Below are 27,726 nucleotides of genomic sequence, written 5' to 3'. Positions count from 1 at the left end.
GTGGCCCCCCCTTGACCAGCTACTGGTATGAAACCAATATTTCATGCTTTATCTGCTTAACTTCATTTTATTTGTTAATATACAATACTGTGCAAACATGTTAGGCACCTGTGTAACTTAGAATGGAAACTATTGCAATCAAATTAAACTAAATTAAACTAAATTAAATTAAATGTAATGTAAGAAATATGTATTTTTTAAATAACTGCTTTTTTCATGCTGTACCAACTTTTTCTGACTGGGCTTTGCTGGAAGGTCATTATAGTAATTATTGTTACAGGTGTAGATGAGTTTACCACAGAGCCAATGACAGGATGTGCCAGACGAGTTTTATTACTAAACTGTTTCTGGTTCATAATCCATTAGTGTTTCACTAAAGACAATAACTTACTCTGAGTTAGAGGGTGCAGCTCCACCACTCAAATCAGGAGGGTTCCCCATAAACCGGTCACTCTTCATAGATACACAGCTGTGTTCTTCTCCTCCACCACTCAAATCAGGAGGTTTCCCCATAGACCGGTCACTCTTCATAGATACACAGCTGTGTTCTTTTCCTCCACCACTGAAATCAGGAGGTTTCCCCTTGGACCAGTCACTCTTCCTAGATACACAGCTGTGTTCTTCTCCTCCACCTCTCAAATCAGGACGGTTCTCCATTGGACCTGCCACTTTTCTTCAAAACAGCTGTGTTCTGCATGTACTGCAAACTTTCCCTGAAAGCAGATCACCAACAATAAAGGTTAAGTGTTAAAGTGTAAGTTTGGCTGGACAAAACAGCAGGACTCCCTATCTCCCTCTGCTAGCATTAAGCCAATGATATATGCCAGTATTCTGGCATAGGTTCTGATAACAGATGGATGGTGCTGTGCTGGTTAGATTAGTAGGTTCTGGGGTTTGGTAACAGATAGACGGTGCTGTGCTGGTTAGATTAGTAGGTTCTGGATACCGTTGTAGTCAAGACTGCTAGAGCCGAATCTGAGACCAAGACTTTTTAGTAGTCGAATCCGAGTTAAGACCAAGACAAGATTAAGGGGGAATACAGATGGATGGTGCTGTGCTGGTTAGATTAGTAGGTTCTGGGGTTTGATAACAGATGGATGGTGCTGTGCTGGTTAGATTAGTAGGTTCTGGGGTTTGGTAACAGATGGATGGTGCTGTGCTGGTTAGATTAGTAGGTTCTGGGGTTTGGTAACAGATGGATGGTGCTGTGCTGGTTAGATTAGTAGGTTCTGGGGTTTGTAACAGATGGATGGTGCTGTGCTGGTTAGATTAATAGGTTCTGGATAGCGTTGTAGTCAAGACCCCTAGAGCCGAATCTGAGACCAAGACTTTTTAGTAGTCGAATCCGAGTTAAGACCAAGACAAGATTAAGGGGGAATACATTAAAGTATCTTCTCTATTTATCAAAATGATGCTTATTAGAGGTCACATTTGTCATAATAAAAGTAGTTCATTAGATTTTTTTTTATTTGACACATAATAATCAATATTATCCCATTAACAGACATTTATCATGCTGACTATAAAAATATCTGAAGATTTTGATGGACCAAGCAAGGAGTTCTGCAAAAATGGTTAAATAGATCTGCAATCTGCTGTGTTGACATTTATACAAGCACACAAATCTGCAAGCTAATAAGTGAATGTAGACATATTGTGATAAAACTCAGAACAACAGTGGTACAATATAAAAAATTAGAAAGACAAAGCACAGCAGGCTATCATAATATTACAATATTCATACAATGATTAGTAAATTGGGAAATTTGGGAAACTTGGTTGTCTGTCCGGTAAAGTTAATATCCCCGGTAAGTATGTTAGGTTTACTAGCTTTTGTTCTCACCCCAGTAACATTAGTGTGTTAGCTAGCCTGTCGCTAAGGTTTGCCAGCTCTTCACTAGCTTCAGTTCTCTCCTCAGTAACATTACCATGTAAGCTAGCCTGTCGTAAAGGCTGCCTAGATTGAAATTGTCGCTAAGGTTAGCTAGCTTTAGTACTCTCCTCAGTAACATTAGTGTGTTAGCTAGCTTGTCGCTAAGATTAATTAGCTCATCGCTAGCTTTACTGCTCTCCTCGGTAACATTAGTGTGTTAGCTAGCTCGTCGCTAATGTTAGTTAGCTTTAGTTCTCTCCTCGGTAACATTAGTGTGTCAGCTAGCTCAAAGCTAGCTTTAGTTACGGTAAAAACAGTGAGCACAAACAAATTAATCATACTTATTAATTCACATTAAATGTATAACTCAGGTGGTGAAGAAAGACAATTACTATATTAATTACAGATCCAGTTAATATAGTTTTTTCTAGAATTATCCACTTATTATTTTGTTTATTGTAATAATTGTTTGTTTAATGATCATTTATTTATTAATTACTAATCACTAGAGTCAAATATTGTTTTGATTAGATTGTACTGACTGAGTTAGAACTAGATTCAAAGTTTAGAAACACACACACACACACACACACACACACACACATGCACACACACACGCACACACGCGCACACACACGCACACACACACACAGTAGATACATACATTTTGGTACATTTAGTATGAATCTCTAAATGTTAGTAATTAATATTAGTAAAGATGAGTCATGTATAACATTATGAAGAAAACTCAACAATAAAAATATTGTTAAATTTATAGGTCATAACTGTTCATTTTGCTCCAAACATCCTGAAAAACTAGAACATTTATTTTTTTATGTTCTTATTCAGAATGTTTTTGGAAAGCTCTAGCTAATTGTTTTTCTAATAAAGCATAAGAATTCAGGGTAGATATAAAATGTAAGTTAAATGTATGTTATTTTTTGTCAGTATGTTAGTTTTTGCTTTCAACTAGCTTTGAGGTTTTGTGGAAACTAAATAAAAGCGATGTATTTTGTACATTTAATTTCAGAGTATTTTATTTATTTATCACTGGCGCCCTCTTGTGGTCAAGTAGCGTTAGAATTTCAGCGGCCTTGTTTCCGTTTTAATAATCGTAGAAAAAGAGACATGATAAAAAAAACAACAAACAGAAAACACCCACAAAGTAAAACAATAAAGAAATCATCTGCTTTGTTTTATTTTAGATGCTTCTGTTTGTTGCTTCTAAAAAAAATCAAATAAAGAAGGTAAACTTACATCCTATTGTCTTAACAGGCCTGAAGATTTCTGAGCCGTCAACACTGAACTATAATACATTTTAACTCGCAGCAGAAACATCAGACTGGGGGACAGACAGTGAGATCTGATCTGCTTTTATCATTTTATTTATTACTGAAGTAACTAATTATATATTTTTATACTGAAATAAACAACCCCACCCAACACACACGCACTTCCTGGTTATGTAAGAAACACCACTGACTCTTTTTACGCTCTTTTTGAGGAAAAATCGCTTCATACCTGAAATCACTAACCCAGAGAAACATTACAAACCATTACAGTCAGTTCTGAGATAAACTGAAATAAACTGATACCTTTTCTGATGGTCGAATAAAAAACTTCTTCAGTCAGAAACTCCGTCTTCAGTTAAAACGAAACTAAATTCAGGGCACTTTTTCCCAAGGTAGTGTACATGTCCAAAGGTGAGTTAGGGTGGGGGTTATAGAGAGGGCGTGTCTACAGGTGTGGGAGTGTCGAAATTTCAGTGGGTGTGCCACCACGTTTTGACACGCCCACACAAATTCGACCCAGTACTTTTTTTTAGTAGAAGAAACCGGAAACCTAAATGGCCGGGGACTCGGGGCATGAGTCGATCATGTTTTGCATCAACCAATTACATCCTTGCTCTTAGCCGTCAATCACATTTTGCATTGACCAATTGCAGAGTAGAACAACCTATAATTTTTTTACATAAACCAATCTAGATGTTGTTACGTTAGTTTAACCCTTTTTAGACCCTGGATTGATTGCAATGAACATCATGTGTTCTCTTCTTTCTTGTGTATTCATGCACTTAACACAGATTGAGATCTATTGTCCTTCAGAATAAACATTTATCACCAATCCAACAGCAGCTTAGCCCCGCCCACTATTTATTCTTTATAAATAAAAAATAAATATATAAATAAATAAATACACACATAAATAATTGTAAAGATAAATACAGAAACAGCTCTTACACAAAGGTTAATGCATGAGAATATTATGGGATCCTGCTTACACTAAACATTACAGCAATAGCATGTAAGGGAACACATTTAAAAAAAAAAAAAACCTTCTCAATATCAAGCCATTCTGCTGTGATGTTTTTGTGTTTTGTTTTGTTTTTTTTTATTATTAACCCAGAATGCTTGTGTACATGAGTGTACATCTGCTTGCCTTCTTTCAGGATTTGCTACAGCAGTCTCCAGGTTTTCTACACTGTGGGGTTTTCATGCTCATGGCAATATTTAAAATGTTGAAAAATGATGTAATATGAGCTTATCTAATTTATGATGAGAGATAAAATAATAAAACTTGAACAATTTAAATTACAGTGACAAATATATGTGTTGTACTGTCAGGACTAAGTGAAACTGATCTTTGATAACAGATGGATTGTTTTTAATAAAAATCTAAATATTGAGTGAAAATAATATTGTTGTTATAATTTAAAGGGCCTTTATTTTGAAATGACACATCAAAATGTCCTGTTATTAAGTGAGTGACACATACACGTGCTCTACTCTCAGAACTAAGTAAAACTGACCTGTGATATCAGATAGATTATTTGTAATAAAGAGTCCAAACTTATAATAAAATAATGTAACTGTTATAATTTTTAGGGACTTTTTTAAATGTACACATCATATTGTCCTGTTATTAAGTGCGTGACACAAACAAGTGGTGTACTATCAGGACTAAGCGAAACTTGTCTGTGATAACAGATAGATTCCTTTTAGTACCACGTCACAGCAGAATGACTTGATTTTGAGAAGGGGGGCTTTTATTTTGAAATGTGTTCCTCGACACGCTGTTGGTGTAATGTTTAGTGTAGCGGGATCTGAGAAACAGCGCGGCGGATAGTAGAAGTGGAAGCTGGTTTTAAAAGCGCGTTAGAGCTGCTCTCCAGCATCTATAATCTCTCTATTATCACTCACTGTGCAATCTAACCAATCAGCCTGAACTGATCGGAGTTAGCCCCGCCCACTGAGTTTGATGGTTGATGTTGACAGATTTAATTATTTCATAGTGCACCTGCGCACATGAAATAATTAAATAAATAATTAATTTAATTATTTAAGTTAAACAATTAATTAAATATGAATATTACTATCAACTTACGAAAAAAATACATTAAATTAATTACTTTTACGTTTTCATATTTAAATATTTTAATTAAAAATTTAATTATTTAAATCTCATATACGTTTTAATTAAACATTTTTTATTAATTTATTTATAAAATAATATCACAAATAAACCTACATAGTTTGGTCTATGTGTGTGTGTGTGAGAAAGAGAAATGTATGATATTTTTTTTATACTTTTACTTTTATTTATATTGTTTTATATTTTTATATTTTTATCTGTAATATCTGTTTTTAAGCAAACTAGCCATACTGTTATGTCCAGGAAACTCTGCATTAATCACGAACAAGGTATATTTGATTTAAAACCACAAAGTACAGCATGAGAATAATTATTTCTTTTAAAAGAAGGCTTTTACTTTTAACTTTGCACAATTAATGCACAATACATTTCCAACAGTGAACAGTTTTTGTGTTTTGTTTTGTTGTTATTAACCCAGAATGCTTGCGTACATGAGCGTACATCTGCTTAACTTCTTTCAGGATTTGCTACAGCAGTCTCCAGGTTTTCTACACTGTGGGCTTTTCATGCTCAAGGCAATATTTAAAATGATGAAAAATTATTTAATATTAGCTTTTCTAATTTTCTGGTGCTCCATATTGGATGCTAAGGGTGTGCCATATCGTATCGTACGTGATAATATCTCCAAAAATTCACACTCTTCTCATTTCCCAGTATATACCTTCTAGAGACAGATTATATTACTTATATATATATATTACTATAATAATTTACTTCTGTTACAAATCTGACAAATCAGTTAGCCATATCATATTGCATGCAATAATAAAATTCTAAATATTTTTTCTAATTCAGTTTTGTCATATCGCCAAAAGTATCGTTATCTTGAAAATACCATGAAATATCGTGCTATTATTTTAGAGCCATATCGCCCACCCCTATTGGATGCATTACTTTGATGTTGTGCCTTATTTAATACGATCTTTATGTGACTCTGAGGAAGCCTTTCAATTTCACAGCTGTATATATTTTTAAAGAAACTGTCTAAATAAAGTGCTTTTAAACAAAATTCCACATTGCTAATCATTTAAATGTTTATTTCTTAGAAGGACATGCCAACCATCAGAGGATGGTGGTGTTTGTTGCTTTTGGAGAATTATTCCAACATAATGTATGCATTTTCTTTTTCTTTGAAATAAAAAAAATATTTGGTTTCAAGATCTTTATCTGCTTATACACCAACAGGTATGTACACTGTAGGTGTGTGTGTGTGTGTGTGTGTATTTGTGTGTATACAGAAGCAGGCACATGCTGAGGCCTGAGAGTTAGAGTAATAAAGGTTCATAAAAATATATGTATTACCTTTCTGAAAGTCTGACCTGACATTTCAATAGAAAATGGGGAAATGTTTACTGATCCATGTGCTGTACCACCCATCCTCTGCCTAACTTTATCTATTGATAGGGCCACTCAGTGAGAAGTTAAACATCCATATGGCTGCATGTGTGGGTAATATAATGCCCAGCAGATGTCACAGGCCCAGCTGCTAAATTTGATTGTGAGAGATTGTGGGGCAGATGAGAAGTTGCTGGTAAATTGTGTTGTTATTTACTTATTTATTTATTTATGTTAATCACTATTAGGCTTAAACTCCGGTGCAGTAAAAGCTAATGGACATGGGTCAGCGGTGCAAGAACAATGAACACAACAAAAAACGACACATAGAATATAAGAAAAATAAACAGTAAAAACTATAAAAAAATATGTGCGTGATGTAGAGTCGTTATTTTAGGTGCAAAAGTTTATTTATTAATAAACTGTAATTTAGCTCTACAGAATGGATCTCTCACGATCTGACCCATTTAATTATTATCAAAGATTTTCTCAACATTGCTTAAAGAAATAGTTTTTTTATCATTATAGTTTAAGTTGATTTATGGTTTTATTGTCCATGTCTGCACTGCACTGACATTTTAAAAATCGTATGGTGGTGAAATTTCCCTTGAAAATATTTCATTCATGAAAAAAAATCATTAAAAAGTAATGGAAATTTATTGGTTAAAAATGAACCCTAAGTGCTGATCTGGGCACGGGGTGCACGGGTGCAACTGCAATGTAATATTATATATACACGACGCACTCAAGTTTCTCTTGACCTCAAATAAAGAAAAGATGACATTTAAAGCACTTCGGTGTACACGAGAAAAACGTAACTCTTTTTTCCAGATTCCTTTAAACCAGGGATGGGCAACTTCCATGATGGAGAGGGCCACATTTTTTTCAGCATGACCATTGGAGGGCCACATGACCTCGCACTTCAAATTATGAAATTATTTTTGATCTATTCGCGGGCCGCACTGAGTGATGACGAGGGCCGTGTGCGGCCCCCGGGCCGCCAGTTGCCCATCCCTGCTTTAAACCAATGGCTGATGCAAAAAAAATTACAGACAGGTACTTCACACTTTTGACTGGCCAATGAAAGAAATATTGACAGTTCTCTGTTGTACGATTGGCTGATGCACAAAATGATTGACAGTATCCCCGCCTATTCGCCACGCTCATTGGTTCTCTGAGCTGCAGTTACACATACACATACATAGAAATAAAATGGAAATATGCAAGAAGCCGTTCTAAACTGCGCAGAAATATAAGAAATAATAAAAAAGAAACAATAAGTCACCTGCAGCCCTTCCTGAGAGAGGGTGCCACTGTCTGCTGCTTTCACGCGCTCCGGTGTTCTGTCGGATAGTAATACCCCGACAAACTGTGCTACTGTAACTAGTGCTATATGTAAAATATGCAGCAACTCTTGATAAAGCACAGCTGTTAACTGAAAGTCTGAAATTTCAGGTGACTCTACCTCATAAAGCTGACTGAGAAAATCCAGCAGATGTTCAAAACTGATCATCTAAACAAGAGGAGCTGCTTTGAAGAATGTAAAATATTATAAAACATATTCTGGATTGTTTAACACTTTTTTGTTTACTAAATAATTCTGTATTATTTCTTCATAATTTGGACAATTTTAGTACGAATCTAGAATGCAGAACATTTGAATATAATGAAAAATATAACTGAATTTAAGGTGTGTATAAACTAACTTTTTTGGTACTGTTTATAATTTCATGTGGTTTACATTCTGCTTAAATAGTTTTGAACACATGTTTTAGGAGAGTTCATCAGATAGATCGAGCAGTCTTTCCTGGGAGAGTTTTTAAAAAAGTTTTTGGCTGGTAATTCTGCAAATCTGGAAAAAACATTAGACCAGTCTGAGGTTTTGCTGAGTGTTTTTATTGAGATTAACATTAAACAATAGGTTAGACTTGAAGAATAACTAGTGTTACAGATATAGCATTTTAGTACTTAAGCACCATAGTGAAGTAAAAATAATACTCTAGTAGATACAGATACAGTATTTTAATACTTTAATACAGTAGTGTAGTAAAAATAATACTTAAATGTTCTTGTACATTTAGTAGTACAAGTAGTGTTCAAAAATATTAAGAAGTTTAAGAGAAAATAGCTCTTAAACTTCTTAATATATACTGTCTACTATGCTACTGTCACAACATGTCACCACCATCAGCTTTTATTAGATTAGATTAGGATATACATGTATATTTTTAAAGAATATGTCTAAAGTAGCTGCAAACAGAGGAGAAACAAGATGGATAATGTGAAGAACTCCTGCAGATCATGAGAAAGTCTCCACCTTCAGTTTTTCTGTCTGATCCTCCAAATGCTTCTCAACAGAGACTAGAATGGAATTATTAGTTGCAATAAAAACTAATATGACCTGTAATGTTTCATTAACCTCTTTTATATTTTCATTAATGTAATTTCTCCTAGATTTCTTGTTAGTTATGTCCTCCCTCTCTTAATTCACTATTATACCGCGATGAGAGAGAAACAGAGAGATAGACGCCAGTCGAGGGGGTGAGGACCCTTGGTCGTCTCCTCCCCCAACCCAACACAGACTTCATCCGAGCAGTTATACCTTTATGCAAATGACACTTAAATCAATAGGATCCAATACAGTTGGAGGGAATCTCTCAGTATGAATACATCAGCAGTGTCCCATTATCAGCTTATTGTCCAGCTCAGAAGACGTGATCAGCTCCAGCCTGTCTGAGCAACAAGTTCTTATCATGGTGTTCCTCAGCTCTGTGTCCTTCATGAACACTGTAAACAATCCTTAAGTTCATTAAAGTCTTTGAGAAGGTGAAACAGAGCAAAAGAGTGGAAGGAAAGCTCTTCTGGCCTGTGTACGACTTCACACCGTGTAGAACAGGCATGCGCCGACTATCTGAGGAGAGGTTTACAGCACTTCACTCAGATAGCTTATTGTCTTCTTGTACTGATGCATTGGTCTCAGAACAATAGAACAGTAGTGAAGTGTGTGTGTGTGTGCTCAAAAAAGTGACTTGAGTAGAAATTAAAGGTGCCTTAGGGAGAGACTTCTTAGAGTCCTCAAAGCAGGGCGAATGAGTAACGTTTCAGCAGAATAGTCGAAGGGCTAAGGCTAATGCTAACGTAAAGGTTACAGACAGCAGATAGGTATAAAGGTAGGTCTAAAGAAGATAGATAAAGGTAGAGAGGACAGTTTTCAGAGAATTCATTAATTGCTGAGTGGACAACCAATCAACTGCTGAGGAAAGTGTATGAGCCAAACTTCCAGCTCTGTGTAACAAAGATCTTCCAGCAGAGCTTTTAAGTTGTTTAAATAGTGATGTGGTTCAGTTAAAGATTGGGGTTGTTAGTCTAGTACCTCATGCAGGTCAATGAAACACACACAGATCCTGTGTAGAGACTATTCTCTCTGACACACACATACTGACTCAAAAACCCTGAACCCTGCGTACAGTGGCTCAGTGAATGTGGTTTGGACTGTGCATAAGTCCTTCATTATGTGTTCGCCAGAAGATACACTGTAGAATTTCAGAATACCGGCCTTCCAGTCCACATACACTCCTACTCTCTCAATGGGGTATGGATGGTAGAGTTCAGAAATCTTCTCTTTATTGTGATAAACACAGTAACTGTCATTAAAGTTCTCCAGACTCCAGGACTGATTATTTTGTCCAAACTGACTGTCTTTACTGTGTCCTTTCCTCCTGATCCCTCTGTATGACACGGCTATAACCGGACTCCACCATCCACTCCACTTAACCTCCCAGTAACAGCGCCGAGGCAGACTCTCCGCACTCAGAACCTGATCCCAACACTCAAACCGGTCCGGATGATCTGGATACGGCTGATCCGCTCCCACACGCTTCACCTCTCTGTTCCCATCAGACAGAGACAGGACTCTGCTCACTGTGTTTGGGTCCAGAGTGAGCTCACAGGCATCTGCATCTACACACACAAACACACACACACATTAGATAGAGCACACAATCTGCGTGAATTTATGAGCGAGAGAGAGACTTACATTTCTCGATTCCTGGTTTTAGCCTGATCTCCCCTCCATGATCCACCCTACACACACACACAGATTATGAAAAATGTATTTGCAGAAAATAAAAATCATTATGGTTAAAGAAATGCTAGTTAATTTTTTCACTCATTTATTGTAGCTTGTATTCTTATGAACTGAAAGTCTTGTATTGTTGAATGTTCTTATTTATACACTGACATGCCAAATGTCACGGGACATGAAACTAATAGACCACTGAAGTCATGTGTCATTCTGTTGTCCTCTTATGGCTTCCGTGTCTAAGTGTTTTTTCCCCATAAGGAAAATGATTGGCTTTTTTTTTTTTTTTACCATTTTCTCCCCAATTTACACAGCCAATTGTTCTGTAGTAAATAAATATGTTCAGAACACTGTTCGTTTTATTCCAGTTTACTCCTAAACATCACTGGATCCTCTGAATTAGGAGATCGTTTAAAGTCGTAAATCTGAAAAATGCTAACTTTAAGCTAATGCTACAGTGCAGCTGCAGAGATCGGCAGGGGGGCTCTATTCGGCACAACACCAGCAAACTCCGGCTGTATGTTTACAGCATATTACACGCAGCTGATCCAACATGTTGGTGTTTCTGGCTCAATGTTTCTGGTTCTTCAGTTAGTGGGGTTAGCTCTGTAGTTCTTTAGTTAGCGGGGTTAGCTCTGTGGTTCTGGAGTAACTCTGTCCTGCTAGTTTTCCTGCTGTATCACTCAGCTCGTCTCAGTGAGAGCAGGTAGTTAGTTGATTATTTGGGTCAGCTGTGCTGTAATAAACTAATGACCGTAAATAAATAATAATAATAATAAACCCTGCGGGGAACAGCTAATGCTCACTTTCTCTTATTATCTGCATTTTAAACCTCTAACACAGTCTACACTGCTTAACATCATACTAAAACGTTTTCACCTGTTTAAATATTTTAATGATCCTCTGGGAAGAAGAAGAAGAAGAAGATAATCCTTTATTAATCCCGCAATGGGGAAATTTACAATAATTCAAAACGTTATCCGGTGTTTACAGGTGTTGCGCCGAAAAGTGTCCCCTGCCGATCTCTGCAGCTGCGCTGTAGCATTAGCTTAGCATTTTTCTCATTACGACTCTTAACGATCTCGTAATTCAGAGGATCCAGTGATATTTAGGAGGTAAATGTACACAGAATAAAACGTACTGGGTTCTGAACATATTTAACACAGAATGTGACAGAGGCCAGTTTAAAAAAAAAAAAAAAAGCCCATTAATTTTTTTCATCGACCTGATCCTCTTAGACACGGATAGGGCTGCAGCGATTGGTCGATATAATCGACAATGTTGATTATTTAAATTTGTAGACTAAAATTTACTAGTTGACTAATGGTTAGTTTGTAACAGTACCGCATTACAAAAAGTGCTGGGGACAAAAGCGCAATGGGAGATGGGTAAATGGTTTGCTAACTTAGTTTGTGTCTCCAGAAGTGACCAAACACAACAGATTACATATTTAAATATCAGTACATATCAGTACAGTATCAGTACAAATAACATTCAGATATTTAAGATATTTAAATCTCATGTTCTGCTGTTTCTATCGTTTTTAGTGATGGCAGAAATAATCGTTGACTAATCGACTAATCGAAAAAATTATCGTCAGATTAGTCGACTACCAAAATAATTATTAGTTGCAGCCCTAGACACGGAAGCCCAAATATGGGCATAAACAACATGGTGCCGACTACAAAATGGCGACACGACTTCAGTGGTCTATATAAGTGTGTCTCATGGAAACTAAAAATGCTGCAGTGACCAATAAAATTTTTAAAACTATGTATCATTTTCATATCACTTCATAATGATGTGCTACTTTGTGTTGGTCTATCACTTAAAATCTCTATAAAATACAGTGTGTGTATGTGTGTGTGTGTGTGTGTGTGTGTGTGTGCGAACTGATTGGTCATGGGGCAGATGCTGCAGATGTCTGAGGAAGGTTTTGGTCTTCTAGAGTATCTAGATGGTTTCTTTTTCCAGAAGCCAATAATAAAGTATAAATAAAATTTGTAGATGAACTGGATGATTTGTGGATTGAGCCCTTTAGCCCAATAAGTGTGCAACACCAAGGGCGGTTTGACCCAGGTGTGACAGGAGCGGCCCGAGCCTAGGTGATCCTGTAATGGGTCAATGGATCACCCTGGCAGATACACATCCTCTGGGTGAAATGGTGCTTTTGTGCTCAGACTGGGAGCACTCCCTCAGACCATTATCAACACAGTGAGGATTAGAAAACCAACAGGAAAAGAGTTGATATGTTGATCTCACAAGAGGTTTAAAACAATCAGATCTTTAGTCTCGGTAAATGAGGCCCAAATCCCATCTTTTACGTCATATGTGACACAGGTGTTTCGTTTGTGTGGAAGTTTAAAAAGCAAAAATCACACCGAAGCTGACATTTTTTATTAAGAATACATGTGATATTGAAATTTGCTGCAATTTGAAGGAAAGTCAGGGGAAAAAGTAAAAACGGAGTCTGCCAGTACAGCAGAGTACTGTAGTGTATTGCAAGTATTGTAAAATAGACAGCAGCTGGGATTTGAGGGCTTCAGTGGGATGTTCCTATTGAATTGGCAGAGCGCGGCTACAGATCAAGTCAAGGAATGAGCAAACTGATGCAATGCACTGTGGATAAACATCCATCCTGAGACTTTAAAGCTGACCTGTTGTTTCTGTCAGCTCTAGATTGAGTCATAAATCCATAAATAAATCTATAAACCCCCAGTTTTCTGCCCAACTGAGGTCTTCTGTGTTCTACCCATTTACCATGGTTTCCCCACATCATGCAATTCTTTTATTTCCTATTTTTTTTTCTTATTTATAGAAATATAGAAATCTAACAATAAACCAATAAACAGGTGATGCTGTCTTCATATATTAACATGATTTAACAGATATGTTACCGTAACGAGCAAGACCAGAACTCACCTCAGTGTCTCCAGTTTACACTGTGGATCCTTCTGCAGTTCAGAGAGCAGCTTCACTCCAGACTCTCCTGGGTGATTGTAGCTTAGATCTAATTCTCTCAGATAGAAAGGGTTTAACTTCAGAGCTGAAACCAGATAAGAACAACCTTCCTCTGTAACCATACAAAAACACAATCTGCAGAAAAAAAGAAAAAGAGAGACAGATAAAACTGTAGAAAACACTGCAATAATAATAATAACTAATAATAATTACCACTAACATTAACAATAATTATTTTAATAATTATTAGTGTTACCACTCATAGAACACACTTTTACAAAGAAATATGACTGTGAAGCTAAAAAAGTCTAAACTCTTCTATTGTTCAAATTCAAAACAATTTATTACAATAGTTTTGAATTGTTTTGTTTATTTTACTTATAAAATATTTTGATGGAAAGTTGTTTTGAAGAATGACTTGCAAATCTGTCACAGCATTGTTCTGCTTTAGTAAAAGGTGCAGTATTTGTATTGAGTAACTCATCTACCAGTGACTAGCCAATAACTTCTAACCTTTTGTCTGCAGTATTTACAGTTAATTATTAGAGAGACTCAGCTCATCTTCACCTGAGTTTCTCCAGTTTACAGTGTGAACTCTTCAGTCCTTCAGAGAGCAGTCTCACTCCATAATCCCGCAGTTCAGTCTTACTGAGGTCCAGCTCTTTCAGAGAGGAGTTTACTGATTCCAGAACAGAGGCTAATTCATTACAAACACTCCAGGTGATATTACAGCCAACCAGTCTGCAGAAATAAAAACAAAATAAATCTGCAATTAATTCACAAAAATAGTACTGGTGTTCACAGCATGACCAGATTTCCTTCAAATTTCCCACTGAACAATCCTAAATGTAAACCTTCTACCAGTAAAATGAACTGGTGTGTGTCAGTAACTGGATGAATGTAAACCTTCTACCAGTAAAATAAACTGGTGCGTGTCAGTAACTGGATGAATGTGAAGTTTCTACCAGTAAAATGAACTGGTGCGTGTCAGTAACTGGTTGAATGTGAAGTTTCTACCAGAAAAATGAACTGGTGCGTGTCAGTAACTGGATGAATGTGAAGTTTCTACCAGTGAAATGAACTGGTGTGTGTCAGTAACTGGATGAATGTGAAGTTTCTACTGGAGAACCAAAAAGAGAACCTTTCCTTTCTCATTTTTTTTATATTATGCATATTATTTTTTTTTTTAAATTCAACTGGAAATTGAAAATAGTTTATATAGTGTTTATTGTTAAAAAGATACAAATGAACAAACATATTTGAATAAAAAATCAAGTGTTTGAGATTCCTTTATGTTAGCAATGATATGTTAGATTTAAATTAAACTGTAATAAATAATAATATTAAAACTAATCTATTACACAGAAATCCTGCACACTCGATTAATAAGAGAAAGATCACCTACTCATAATCAGCTAAGCATTTTTGTGGATTCAATCATGATTTCCTTACTTACAAATATTTATTGCAGTGGAGCTTTTGAAGCTGAGAGAATATTTACTGCAGGAACTTCTATTTTACACTACAAATTGAGATTGAGAAATATGACTGTGAAGCTAAAAAAGTCTAAACTCTTCTATTGTTCAAATTGTTTTGTTTATTTTACTTATAAAATATTTTGATGGATAATTGTTTTGAAGATTGACTTGCAAATCTGTCACAACATTGTTCTGCTTTAGTAAAAGGTGCAGTATTTGTATTGAGTAACTCATCTACCAGTGACTAGCCAATAACATCTAACCTTTTGTCTGCAGTATTTACAGTTAATTATTAGAGAGACTCAGCTCATGTTCACCTGAGTTTCTCCAGTTTACAGTGTGAACTCTTCAGTCCTTCAGAGAGCTTCTTCATTCCATCATCCCGCAGTTCATTCTCACTGAGGTCCAGCTCTTTCAGAGAGGAGTTTACTGATTTCAGAACAGAGGAAACAGCATCACAAAGGAACATGGTGACATTACAGCCAACAAATCTGCAGAAATAAAAACAAAAGAAATCTGTGATTAATTCACTAAGAAAGTATTGATGTTCACAGCGTGCTCAGATTTTCTTTCAAATTTCTCACTAAACAATATTTGGTGCAAAGCTTCTACCAGTAAAATGAACTGGTGCGTGTCAGTAACTGGATGAATGTAAAGTTTTTACCAGAAAAATGAACTGGTGCGTGTCAGTAACTGGTTGAATGTGAAATTTCCACCAGTAAAACGAACTGGTGTGTGTCAGTAACTGGATGAATGTAAACCTTCTACCAGTAAAATAAACTGGTGCGTGTCAGTAACTGGTTGAATGTAAAGTTTCCACCAGTGAAATGAACTGGTGCGTGTCAGTAACTGGATCAATGTGAAGTTTCTACCAGTAAAATGAACTGGTGCGTGTCAGTAACTGGATGAATGTGAAGTTTCTACTGGAGAACCAAAAGGAGAACCTTTCCTTTCTCATTTTTTATATTATGCATATTATTATTTTTTTGAAATTCAACTGGAAATTGAAAATAGTTTATATAGTGTTTATTGTTAAAAAGATACAAATGAATAAACATATTTGAATAAAAAAAATCAAGTGTTTGAGATTCCTTAATGTTAGCAATGATATGTTAGATTTAAATTAAACTGTAATAAATAATAATATTAAACTATTACACAGAAATCCTGCACACGCGAATAATAAGAGAAAGATCACCTACTCATAATCAGCTAAGCATTCCTGTGGATTCAATCATGATTTCCCTACTTACAAATATTTATTGCAGTGGAGCTTTTGAAGTTGAGAGAATATTTACTGCAGGAACTTCTATTTTACACTACAAATTGAGATTTAAAAAGCAAAGTTCTGTTGATATTTCCCACCAGTGTTTATTGCACTATATTCTGGAATATCACCACAAGCTAGGTACTAATGGGCACCATTAACATGGAACTACCTCTGTGTTTATCATTAAAACTAGAAAAGAATCATCACAAACTAAAACAACCCTGTTAATGTTTCACTGTAACTGTAACAGATTAGTCCTGATTACCCAACATTACATGTAATCTGTTACCACCCAACCCTACTGATCATTGTGTAGATGTTAAATAAATGTAAATGTTGTGTTAATGTAGAATAACACTTACACAGCTCTTCTGCAGACAGAAGCAGCTGGGATCAGTCTCCTATAACCCTCCACTGATGTGTTGTATTTCTTCAGGTCCAGCTCCTCCAGAACCTCCTCAGAGGTCAGGAGCATGCAGGCTAGTACTGAACACTGTCCAGGAGAGAGCTGCTTTTCTAATCGGTTCTCTGATTGTAGATACTCCTGGATCTCTCTGGAGAGAGACTGATCATTTACTTCAGACAGACAGAGGAACATATTGATGGCTCTCTCAGTAGAAGAAATTACGATTTCACTTTCTTCTTTGATTAAACGCTTGATGATCTCTGTCACTTCCTCTGAGAGTGTGTGTGTTTGATTCAGAAGACCCTGCAGGAGACTCTGATTGGATTCCAGTGAGATACCGAGCAGGAAACGGAGAAAAAGATCCAGATCTCCATTCCAACTCTCTATAGACTTACACACAGCTCCTTTTAGCACCTCATTTAGACTCACATGCTTGTTTACATCTCTACAGTGGATTTTCTCACTGTTGCTGTTGTCCACAGAGCTCTCACTCTCACTGTGATCGTAACACATCTCACTGTTAATGCTGCCACTAATACTTTCACTGTCACTGCTGTCATAATAGGGGTCATCAAAGGGGTCATCAAGGTATTTCCGGGAGAGTTCTTCAAACTGCCTCAATACCTTTGTGTTCTGTGTCTCATAGCAGTGAATCAGATAAACAGCAGCCAGGAACTCCTGAAAGCTCAGATGAACGAAGCTGTAGACCTTCCTCTGGTAAATCACACACTCCTCCCTAAAGATCTCAGTGAAAACCCCAAAGTACACAGAGGCTTCAGTGACGTCAATGTCGCACTCTCTCAGGTCCTCTTCATAGAACATCACGTTCCCTTTCATCAGCTGTTCGAAAGCCAGTTTAGCCAGTTTTAGAAGATTGGTTCTGTTGGATTCCAGCAGTTTCTCTGGGTCTGTCTCGTATTTCGCCTCATACTTCTCCTTCTTCCTGTTTACCTGAGTGATCAGGAAGTGGGAGTACATTTCAGTCAGAGTTTTAGGGATTTCTGTGTGACCTTGTTTCACAATTTCCTGAAGCACAGTGGATGAGATCCAGCAGAAGACGGGGATGTGGCACATGATGTGGAGGCTCCTCGTGGTCTTAATGTGGGAGATGATTTTCTGGACCTGGTCTTGGTCACTGATTCTCTTCCTGAAGTACTCCTCCTTCTGTGGGTCGTTAAACCCCTGGATTTCTGTCACACGGCTGATGTATTTAGGAGGGATCTTATGGGCTGCTGCTGGTCGGCAGGTGATCCAGATTCGAGCAGAAGGAAGCAGCTCTCCACTGAAGAGGCTTGTCATCAGTGCACTAATTGATGATGTCATGGTTATATCAGATAATTTCTTACTATTTGAGAAGTCCAGTGCAATTCTGCTTTCATCCAGACCGTCAAATATGAACACAACTTTGTGCTCCTCAAAGATCTTTGGATCCAGGTCTTTAAGTTGAGGATGGAAGACACACAGGAGTTCATGAAGACTGTATTGATTGTCTTCAATCAAGTTCAGCTCCCTGAATGGAAGAACAAACATGAAATCTACATCTTGATTGGCTTTTCCCTCAGCCCAGTCCAGAATGAACTTCTGCACAGAGACAGTTTTTCCAATTCCAGCAATGCCTTTAGTCAGCACAGTTCTGAGCTCTTTATCCACTTTTCTTTCTTTGGGTCTGAGATCATCTTGTAGAGGTTTAAAGATATCTGAGCAGTTGATTTGAGTTTCTTCTATGTGTCTCCTGGGTGTTTTCTCCATCTGTAACACCTCATGTTCTTCATTCACCCCTTCAGTCTCTCCCTCTATGATGTAGAGCTGTGTGTAAATCCTGTTCAGGAGAGTTTTATTCTGTTCTGATTTAATTCCCTCAAATAAAGTCTCGTACTTGTTCTTCATGCAGGTTTTATGTTTCTCTATAACTTTGAGCAGATCATTGTGTGCTGGTTGGTGAAGATCCTGCTGCACAGGTCCAGTAACTCCCGGCTGAGTGTGTATGTTTAGGTCTGCTTCTGATGTGCGCTGCCTGAAGCACACAAACAACAATAACACAAAGAAAAAACTCATTACTGAACTTTTAACACATATTAATCATTTTATTGCATTGCACTTGACCTTAAGATTCATGCACAGTGTTGATTTGTGGAGCAGTGGAACTGTGGGGAAGCAATTGTTTACATCCCATCTAGTCTAGATCCATCTCTAATTAAACAAGCTTACGAACCGCTGGAAGATCAGTACTGCTGTTACGTTTGTATAGAGGGCAGATCCAGTTCCAAGATACTTTTTCATTTATTCTTCAAGATAATGTTGTGAAAAAGAGTATTTTTTGTAAAGATAATATGGAAATTTCCTTTACATCAAAGTAATTATGCTACTACCTGAAACTTGTTAGCAGGGGTATAAGAAAATATCAATGTTTCAGAGTGTGTCAATTAGGCGTGTCGTAATAACTATGTTTTCAATTTATCATACGAACGTTAGCAAACGTTAGCTTGCGAGCGTATTCAAGGCTAATATGACTTTCTCTAAACTAAACTGCTTTAGAGAAGGTTTAGAAGGTTTTTTAGATGTCGGGATGGACTTTCAGCTCCGGTGCGTGAATATTTTGGCCAAATGAGTGAGGAGAACCATCAGCGTGAATGAGCCGGTGTGTTTACTTTGTTTAAAAACAGTGGAAACGAAGCTGAGATCTCATTTAAAGCACAACCATCCCTATTTTCCGAGCTGAATATTGAATATGAATATTGTTACTCCAGAGAGATCCTGCCTCAAGCCCCACACGGTTAAAATGTTGGTGTTCCTTGCTCGGATTTTGTCTGAAAGTTACATTAAAAAATATATTTATTTTATTTAAGCTATGGCTGAACCATCTGTGTCTTTGATCATATGAACACTTGGGTCTTTGGACGCTAATTTACGATTTTATATGATCAGAAAAAGGAATCTGCATGAAGTGCATTTGTGTCCAGAGTTTAAAAAAAAGTTGAATTAATGTAAATGTTACTTTAATCTAAATATTGTTACTGTATTTTTTTATAAAGGTCTGTTTAATATTTAGTGCAGTTTTCTCAGAACCCACAGAGTCCCAGGGTGGTTGTACTTTATTTTTTTTGTTATTTAGGACATTAAAATATGTTTATATCAGAAGCCTAATGTCTGCTCTTAATAATAAAAAGTTAGTTTAACTGTAAAATGGTGTAATAGTATTATGCTATTTTAATACTGTCACATTGTCTTAAAGCTCCTTTGGGAGCATTTTCTATAGTGCCCCTTTAAAATGACAATATTATCGTTTATCGCAATAATTTCTGGGACAATATATCGTCCTGAAAATTTTGTTATCGTGACAGACCTAATCCCAATATTTTGTTTTGCAATACTGTATCGTCTTTCAAAAACACAGTATCAATATTTATTGAATAGTTTAGATGTAAAGAGTTTACAATTATGTTTTTTTGTTATACTATAACAATTTAAACATCTGCAATATATTGTTATATATTGAATCATAACCCCTGTATCATGTATTGTTAGAACAGTCAGCTAACATGAATAAACACTTGGCTACCAGTAAAACTGAGCATGTCCCGTGCTCCGTTCCATTAGGCCTGTGCCGTATGCACAGGAAGTATTTTTAATCACACAAACATTAACCAAATACACATTTAGATTTTAAAACAAATGCAAACATAAATGATCTAAATCATTTCAAAATTGTTGTACAAAATATTATTTTGTCATTTTAAATAAAAACCTTTTTTCTCATGATCGGTTCATAGGGGCGGTGGCCCCAGCTATTGACCAGCTACTGGTATGAACCCAATATTTTATGCTTTATCTGCTCAACTACATTATGTTTATTAAATACAATACAGTGCAAATGATTTGTAAAAGTTTCACCTGGGAACCATGATATATCTTGGGTTAATACTCTCTGCAATCAAATAAAACTCTGAGGTAATATAAGAACGATGTATTTTTAAAATTAACTGGATTTGTCATAGTGTACCAACTTTTTCTGACTGGGCTTGGCTGGTATGTCATTACAGTAATTATTGTGACAGGCACACATGAGTTTACCACAGAGCCAATGACAGGATGTGCCAGAAGAGTGAGTATGATCTATTTCATTCTAAACTGTTTCTGGTTCATTATCCATCAGTGTTTCACTTAAGACTAGGGCTGGCCCGAATAGCGTTTTTTGAGCTCCGGATATTCGGCACTGATTCGAAGCGAATATTCGAATATTCGTTTTTAAAAAAGAGGCAAAAAAAAAAAAAAAAGCAAATCACGGCCCCTTTAATCCACTGAAAAATGTTCAATTTGCTCTGACCGACGAGACATATTCACCCCGGATTTTTGGTGTTTTTATCCCGGATTTTTGTGTTTTCACCCCATATTTTTTCTGTGTTTTTAGCCCAGATTTCTTTGTGTTTTCATCCCGGAATTTCTGCTGCCCCACACCGCGGCTTATCCGCTGCGTAAGCAGGCTAGGAGGCTGCTGCTGCACGTTTCTCCGCTGCGCAAGCCAGCCCAGTAAATTGCTGTTTGTGTTTTCACACTTAGGCTATTTGCTTAAAAAAACAAAACAAAAAAAACGTTTGTTCAGGAAGTATTTTATATTCTTAAACATTGTTGATTATATTAGAGGACAGTCATTGTAAACTGTACTTGGTCTATTTCGGTTAAAGGATTGTGCAGGGCATATTACTGATTTTGTATTTTTGCACTTGGGCTATAAGCTCAATATTAAATATTTTGTTTGTTTAGAAATTATTTTATATTTTTAAACCATGTTAAATTATATTAGAGTAGAGGAAAGTCATTGTTAATGACGTTATTGTACTTGGTCTATTTCGGTTTAAGGATTGTGCAGGGCATAACCGTATTACTGATTTTGTATTTTTGCACTTGGGCTATAAGCTCAATATTAAATATTTCGTTTGCTTAGAAATTATTTTATATTTTTAAACCATTTTAAATTATATTAGATAAGAGGAAATTCGTTCAGACATCATTTTTGTAGGCCAGGCTTTTGTAACCGATTTAGCCCCTACTGTTGCCACATTACCCCTTACGTTTTATTATATAAATCAGTTTCGAAGAGCCTGCATTTTTTTTTATCATGTATAATAGAGGTCTGCGCGAGACTGATTTTTAAACCCACTCTTCCACGCTCCCGCGTTTCTGTCTCGTTACCGCGCCGCAAAAAAATTGCTTCTTTTAATCCCGCGCCCGCCCGCCACATACACATTTCTGCCGCTCCCGCCCCACGTTCCTAATATAAATTAAATAAACTACATTTAATGCTTCAAATTTACTTATATATTTATTAAAACAGCAGCGCTGAATAGTGAGGTCCCGTTCCTTACCCCAGTCCAAACACCATCGGTGTGTGCGTGTGTGTGTCGGTCCATCCTGCGCGTTGAGAGTTTTCTTTAGGTTTTTTTTTTTTTTACAATTATTACAGTTTTCTTAACTATTTATAAATTTGCTCCCGCATCGTCTGGATTAAACTCCCGCTCCAGCCAATAACAGTTCAGTTCTGTCCCGCGCGCAAGATATTCTGACGGGACCCGCGAGAACAGAAGTGGTTAGAGTGAGGTGGAACTCTGGAAAGGTGAAAAAAAAAACGAATATCCGAATACCAAAATTAAAAACCGAATACCTACTCAACGAACGAATATCCGAATACCCGAATATTCGGGTCCAGCCCTACTTAAGACAATAACTTACTTTGAGTTAGAGGGTGCAGCTCCACCACTCAAATCAGGAGGATTCTCCATGGACCAGTCACTCTTCATAGACACACAGCTGTGCTCTCGTCCTCCACCACTAAAAAGAGGAGGATTCTCCATGGACCAGTCACTCTTCATAGACACACAGCTGTGCTCTCGTCCTCCACCACTAAAAAGAGGAGGATTCTCCATGGACCAGTCACTCTTCATAGACACACAGCTGTGCTCTCGTCCTCCACCACTAAAAAGAGGAGGATTCTCCATGGACCAGTTACTCTTCATAGACACACAGCTGTGCTCTCGTCCTCCACCACTAAAAAGAGGAGGATTCTCCATGGACCAGTCACTCTTCATAGACACACAGCTGTGCTCATGTCCTCCACCACTAAAAAGAGGAGGATTCTCCATGGACCAGTCACTCTTCATAGACACACAGCTGTGTTCTTCTCCTCCACCACTGAAATGAGGAGGTTTCTCCATGGACCAGTCACTCTTCATAGACACACAGCTGTGCTCTCGTCCTCCACCACTAAAAAGAGGAGGATTCTCCATGGACCAGTCACTCTTCATAGACACACAGCTGTGCTCATGTCCTCCACCACTAAAAAGAGGAGGATTCTCCATGGACCAGTCACTCTTCATAGACACACAGCTGTGCTCATGTCCTCCACCACTGAAATCAGGAGGTTTCTCCATTGGACCAGTTACTCTGCCTCAAATCAGCTGTGTTCTGCAGGTTCTGCAAACTTCTTTCTGAAAGTAGATCATCAACAATAAAAGTTAAGTGTTTAGTACATTTTATTCTGCATGAGTGTAAGTAGGGCTGGACAAAACAGTAGGATTTACAACAGGATCTCTCTCTGCTATCAAGTACTTGAATCTGTGTCAAGACCGAGACCAAATTAAGATTTAAAATAAAAAATGGGGGTTTGGAGGGGGGAAACCATTAAAATATTTTCTCTATTTATCAAAATGATGCTTACTAAAAGAAGTCACATTTGTCATATTAGAGAAAGGTTCCCAGCTGGCATTTCAACGTTGAATAAACCTTGAATCAACGTAGATGTTAAAGTTGAATCAACGTAGAATCAATGTTGATTTTGAAAAGTGAATGAACGTTGATACAGCAACGTTGTTTCAACGTCATACTTTCAAACTTTAATAAACCATAACTCACTAAAATTAGAAAATCCTGTGGTTAACTAAGTGTTAACAATAAACTTACAGCACTGTAGTAAAGCTGAGTCTAACAAAGTTACCCACCACTACCAATATGATTCAACAGCTGATCTCAAAAACACTAAAACAGTAAAACTATTAGAACATGAACATGATAATTAAAAAGCAGTTACTGCAAATAGAAGCAAAACACTTTTTCATTCCTCCATCATAAATAATTATCATTGGGTTTTAAATTTAATAATGTCATAATTTCAACACATTTCATTCTCAGTTAATTTGGCTCCCTGCAACTGCAAAATGGTTGAGGCCTAACGCTGGCTGCGTTGTCTGCGTATGCAGACATTAAACTGCGTATGTTGATTAAACGTTGAAACAACAACTGACTTTGCTTTAGTCATATTTCAACCACATTTGAAGGTCACACGTTGAAGGTCAGTTGTGTGCCAGCTGGGTTCATTCATTTTTTTTTTCTTTGACACATAATATTTTATATTATCCCGTTAACAGACATTTATTATGCTGACTATAAAAACGTCTGAAGATTCTTTCTGACCAAAGTAAGAAGTTACATATCTGCAATCTGCTGTTTTGATATTTACACCATCACACAAATCTGCAAGCTAATAAAAATACTAAGTGAATATAAACATATTGTGATAAAACTCAGAATGATGAGTTGGTACAATATTAACAATTAGAAAGACTAAACACAGCAGGCTATCATAATATTCATACTATGGTTAGTAAATTGGGAAATCCCCGGTAATTTATCTGTAATTTAGTATTTTATCTGTTTCACTGCTAATGTTACTTCTCTCTGTGTTAGCTAGCCTATCGCTAAGGTTAGCTAGCTCATCAGTAGTTTTAATTCTCTCCTCAGTTACATGAATGTGTTAGCTAGTTCATCGCTAGCTTTAGGTCTCTCCCCGTAACATTAGTATGTTAGCTAGCCTGTCGCTAAGGTTTGTTAGCTTGTCGCTAGCTTCAGTTCTCTCCTTAGTAACATTAGTGTGTAAAGTAGCTCGTCGCTAAGGTTAGCTAGCTCATCAGTAGCTTTAATTCTCTCCTCCGTAACATGAATGTGTTAACTAGCTCGTCGCTAAGGTTAGCTAGCTCATAATAACTATATTAGTTACAGATCCAATTAATATACTTTTTTCTAAAATTATTCATTTATTTTGTTTATTGTATATATTGTTTGTTTAATGATCATTTATTTATTAAATATTTAATTTCTGTTTTAATATTACTAACGTTAACTGACTCAGTCAGAACTAGTTTCAAAGTGTATGCACACACACATACATTTTACACTTTAAATCTTGTTCTAAATAAATCGGTACATTTAGTATTTATTTCTAAATGTCAGTAATTAATATTAATGTTAATATTAATATTAGTATAAATGAGTCATGTATAACCTTATGGTGAAACCTCAATAATAAAAAATATTGTTCACAAAAACAAATAAAATTATTATTACTATTAATATTAATATTTGCAGTTCAGACAGTATCAAATTACAAGAATAACGATAAGTGATATTTTATTCGCTCTATTTTGCTCATGTAATCATAATCTTTCTAAATTTATAGATATAGATCATTTATTTTATTCTTATTCAGAATATAAACATATATAACTAAATTAAATGTGTTTCTTGTTGAATTTAATTTGTTTATTGAGTCTCTTACCTGCCTTGGGAACAAAAAAGCTGTGTTCACTGTAAGGTACATGAAGGAGTTAAATTTGCTGGTTGATGAATGAGATGTGTTGTCAGTATAAATGTTTATTTAGCTTGTTAAAATTTTTGGAAATAAATAAAAAAATCGCTGTATTTTGTATGTTCATTTTCAGAGTATTTCATTTATTTATCACTGGCGCCGCCTTGTGGTCACGTAGCGTTATATTTTCTGTTTCCGTTTTAATAATGGCAGAAAAAGAGACATGATAAAAAACAGAAAACACCCAACAAAGTAAAACAATAAATAAATCCTGTTCTGGTTTGTTTTGCTTCTAAAAAAATAAAATTAAGAAGGAAAACTTACTTCCTATTGTCCTAACGGGCCTGAAGATTTCTGAGCCGTTAACACTGAACTATAATACATTTTAACTCGCAGCAGAAACATCAGACAGTGAGATCTGATCTGCTTTTATCATTTTATTTATTAGTAAAGTAACTAGTTATATATTTTTATACTGAAATAAACAACCCAACCAACACACACACACACACACACTTCCTCTTTATGTAAGAAACACCACTGACTCTTTTTACGCTCTTTTTGAAGAAAAATTCGCTTCATACCTGAAATCACTAACACAGAGAAACATTACAAACTATTACAGTCAGTTCTGTGATAAACTGAGATAAACTCATACCTTTTCTGATGGTCGAATAAAAAAAACTTCTTCAGTCAGAAACTCCGTGTTCGGCTGAAATAAGTTAAAACGAAACTAAATGCAGGGCAGTTTTTTCCACTGCGTGAACTTTTTACCGTAAATACCATAATAACACCGACTCGCTCATTCTCCCATTATTTCTCTGGCTGGACTGCAGATTAATGTACAGAATGGCATTTAATGATGACTTCAGTCAAAAAAGTGTAAATTTGACAGTGAGAAGCAGTGAATTTTAGAGAGATGTAATTCAACTATTCAAAATTGGTGCTATTAACTTGTTGTATATATATATATACATATATGTATATTCAACTCTAAATCTAATACCACATATATTTCAATATTCAAAACATGTACTGATCAAATTTAGGCAGCTTTATTTCATTTTCTACAAGGTTTCCAATCTGAAGATGGTTGCATTTTTCATTTTTCTCAGTTCTGTTACCAAAACTCATGTGACATTTAAAAAGCATATTTAAAAGCAAATCCACGTATTCATTTTCTCTCAAGTTTGAACTGCATGTTCAAATAATTGACTATATATGCATGCACATTGTATTTTTCCAAAACATGCAAAGTTTTTTTATCTTATTAAGAAGACCCAAACCTGAAATGGATCAAATTTATTATCATGCATTTTATTAAACATATGGATAAATGATGAACTAAATATAATTGGAAAAAAAGCGGTTTGCATTAACTAATGTTCACATTAATAATTAAATAAACCAGGGGACAATACTCATTCCTCTTACTGGAACTCACTCCTGTTACTGGAACTCACTCCTGTTACTGGAACTCACTCCTGTTACTGGAACTCATTCCTGTTACTGGAACTCATTCCTGTTACTGGAACTCATTCCTGTTACTGGAACTCATTCCTGTTACTGGAACTCATTCCTGTCACTTTTTATGTTTTGGATAACAGGACTGAAAGTAACAGGAATGAGTTTGCAGCATAGAATTATAAAATAAAGAATTGCAGAGAGATTTGGAATTCCATTATTAAAGCTTCTATTCTGTTCCAATCTGAGCCAAAAATGACTTACCTCCAACAGTAAAACATCATTTTATGAAATATTTGCTTTGATGTTGAGTTCCATCATGGATTTCGGAATGTTATTATTAGCGTCTTGACATTTTTTAAAGATGCAGAAGAAAACGGGAGACTACCCACTCCCTATCTCCCCTGCGAAAATTATGATAAAATTAACAATTTAGTATTCTTGGATTTTATTTGTCAGTATTATCGATGATAAATCTACACAAATCTTTGTAGAACTTATTTGTATGCGTAGAGTAACAAAATAAATAGAGTGAAATATCTGGGTGTGCAGCACAAAATTAACTATTGACATTGATATCCTTTTTAGAACTCCATTAAATTTAGGTTTACAATGCATTATTAGTAAAATGTATTATTATATGTTTGTTAAAAGTTTGTATTCTTGTTAAAAAATATTGTATTAATTTCTAGAGCAGTGGTTCTCAAACTGTGGTACGTGTACACGTACCAATGGTGGTACACAACGCATTTCAGGGTGGTACACCAGATGACCTCAGCATGCATTTACAG

General features: G+C 36.1%; 2 protein-coding genes and 1 long non-coding RNA gene across 7 annotated transcripts in view; 1 reads left to right on the top strand and 2 right to left on the bottom strand.

Moving 5' to 3' along the window:
- The window catches only part of LOC111196360 (NACHT, LRR and PYD domains-containing protein 3), a 39,996-nt gene extending 36,472 nt beyond the window's left edge, over positions 1-3,524 (bottom strand). Inside the window, exon 1 of the mRNA XM_049484734.1 lies at positions 3,469-3,524. The gene's annotated coding sequence lies outside the window, so the exon portion shown is untranslated. The remainder of the gene's footprint in view (positions 1-3,468) is intronic.
- Positions 1-9,655, top strand: part of LOC125804911 (uncharacterized) — a 45,217-nt gene extending 35,562 nt beyond the window's left edge. The window contains exon 2 of the long non-coding RNA XR_007441133.1: positions 9,562-9,655. This is a non-coding gene — a long non-coding RNA (uncharacterized LOC125804911). The remainder of the gene's footprint in view (positions 1-9,561) is intronic.
- Positions 1-23,305, bottom strand: part of LOC111197130 (NACHT, LRR and PYD domains-containing protein 3-like) — a 59,777-nt gene extending 36,472 nt beyond the window's left edge. For all 5 annotated transcript variants that reach the window (XM_049484728.1, XM_049484729.1, XM_049484730.1 and 2 more), the window contains exons 1-2: positions 23,237-23,305; positions 392-632 (exon numbers count right to left, since the gene is read on the bottom strand). In XM_049484728.1, the coding sequence (XP_049340685.1) occupies positions 392-632; positions 23,237-23,261 (266 nt within the window). In that variant the 5' untranslated portion in view covers positions 23,262-23,305. The remainder of the gene's footprint in view (positions 1-391; positions 633-23,236) is intronic.
- Positions 23,306-27,726: the final 4,421 nt, after the last annotated feature.

The sequence above is a fragment of the Astyanax mexicanus genome, chromosome 11, assembly GCF_023375975.1.
Source record: "Astyanax mexicanus isolate ESR-SI-001 chromosome 11, AstMex3_surface, whole genome shotgun sequence".
Taxonomy (NCBI): domain Eukaryota; kingdom Metazoa; phylum Chordata; class Actinopteri; order Characiformes; family Acestrorhamphidae; genus Astyanax; species Astyanax mexicanus.
The sequence above is the reverse complement of the archived record's forward strand: the minus strand, read 5'-3'. Positions and strand labels throughout refer to the sequence as shown.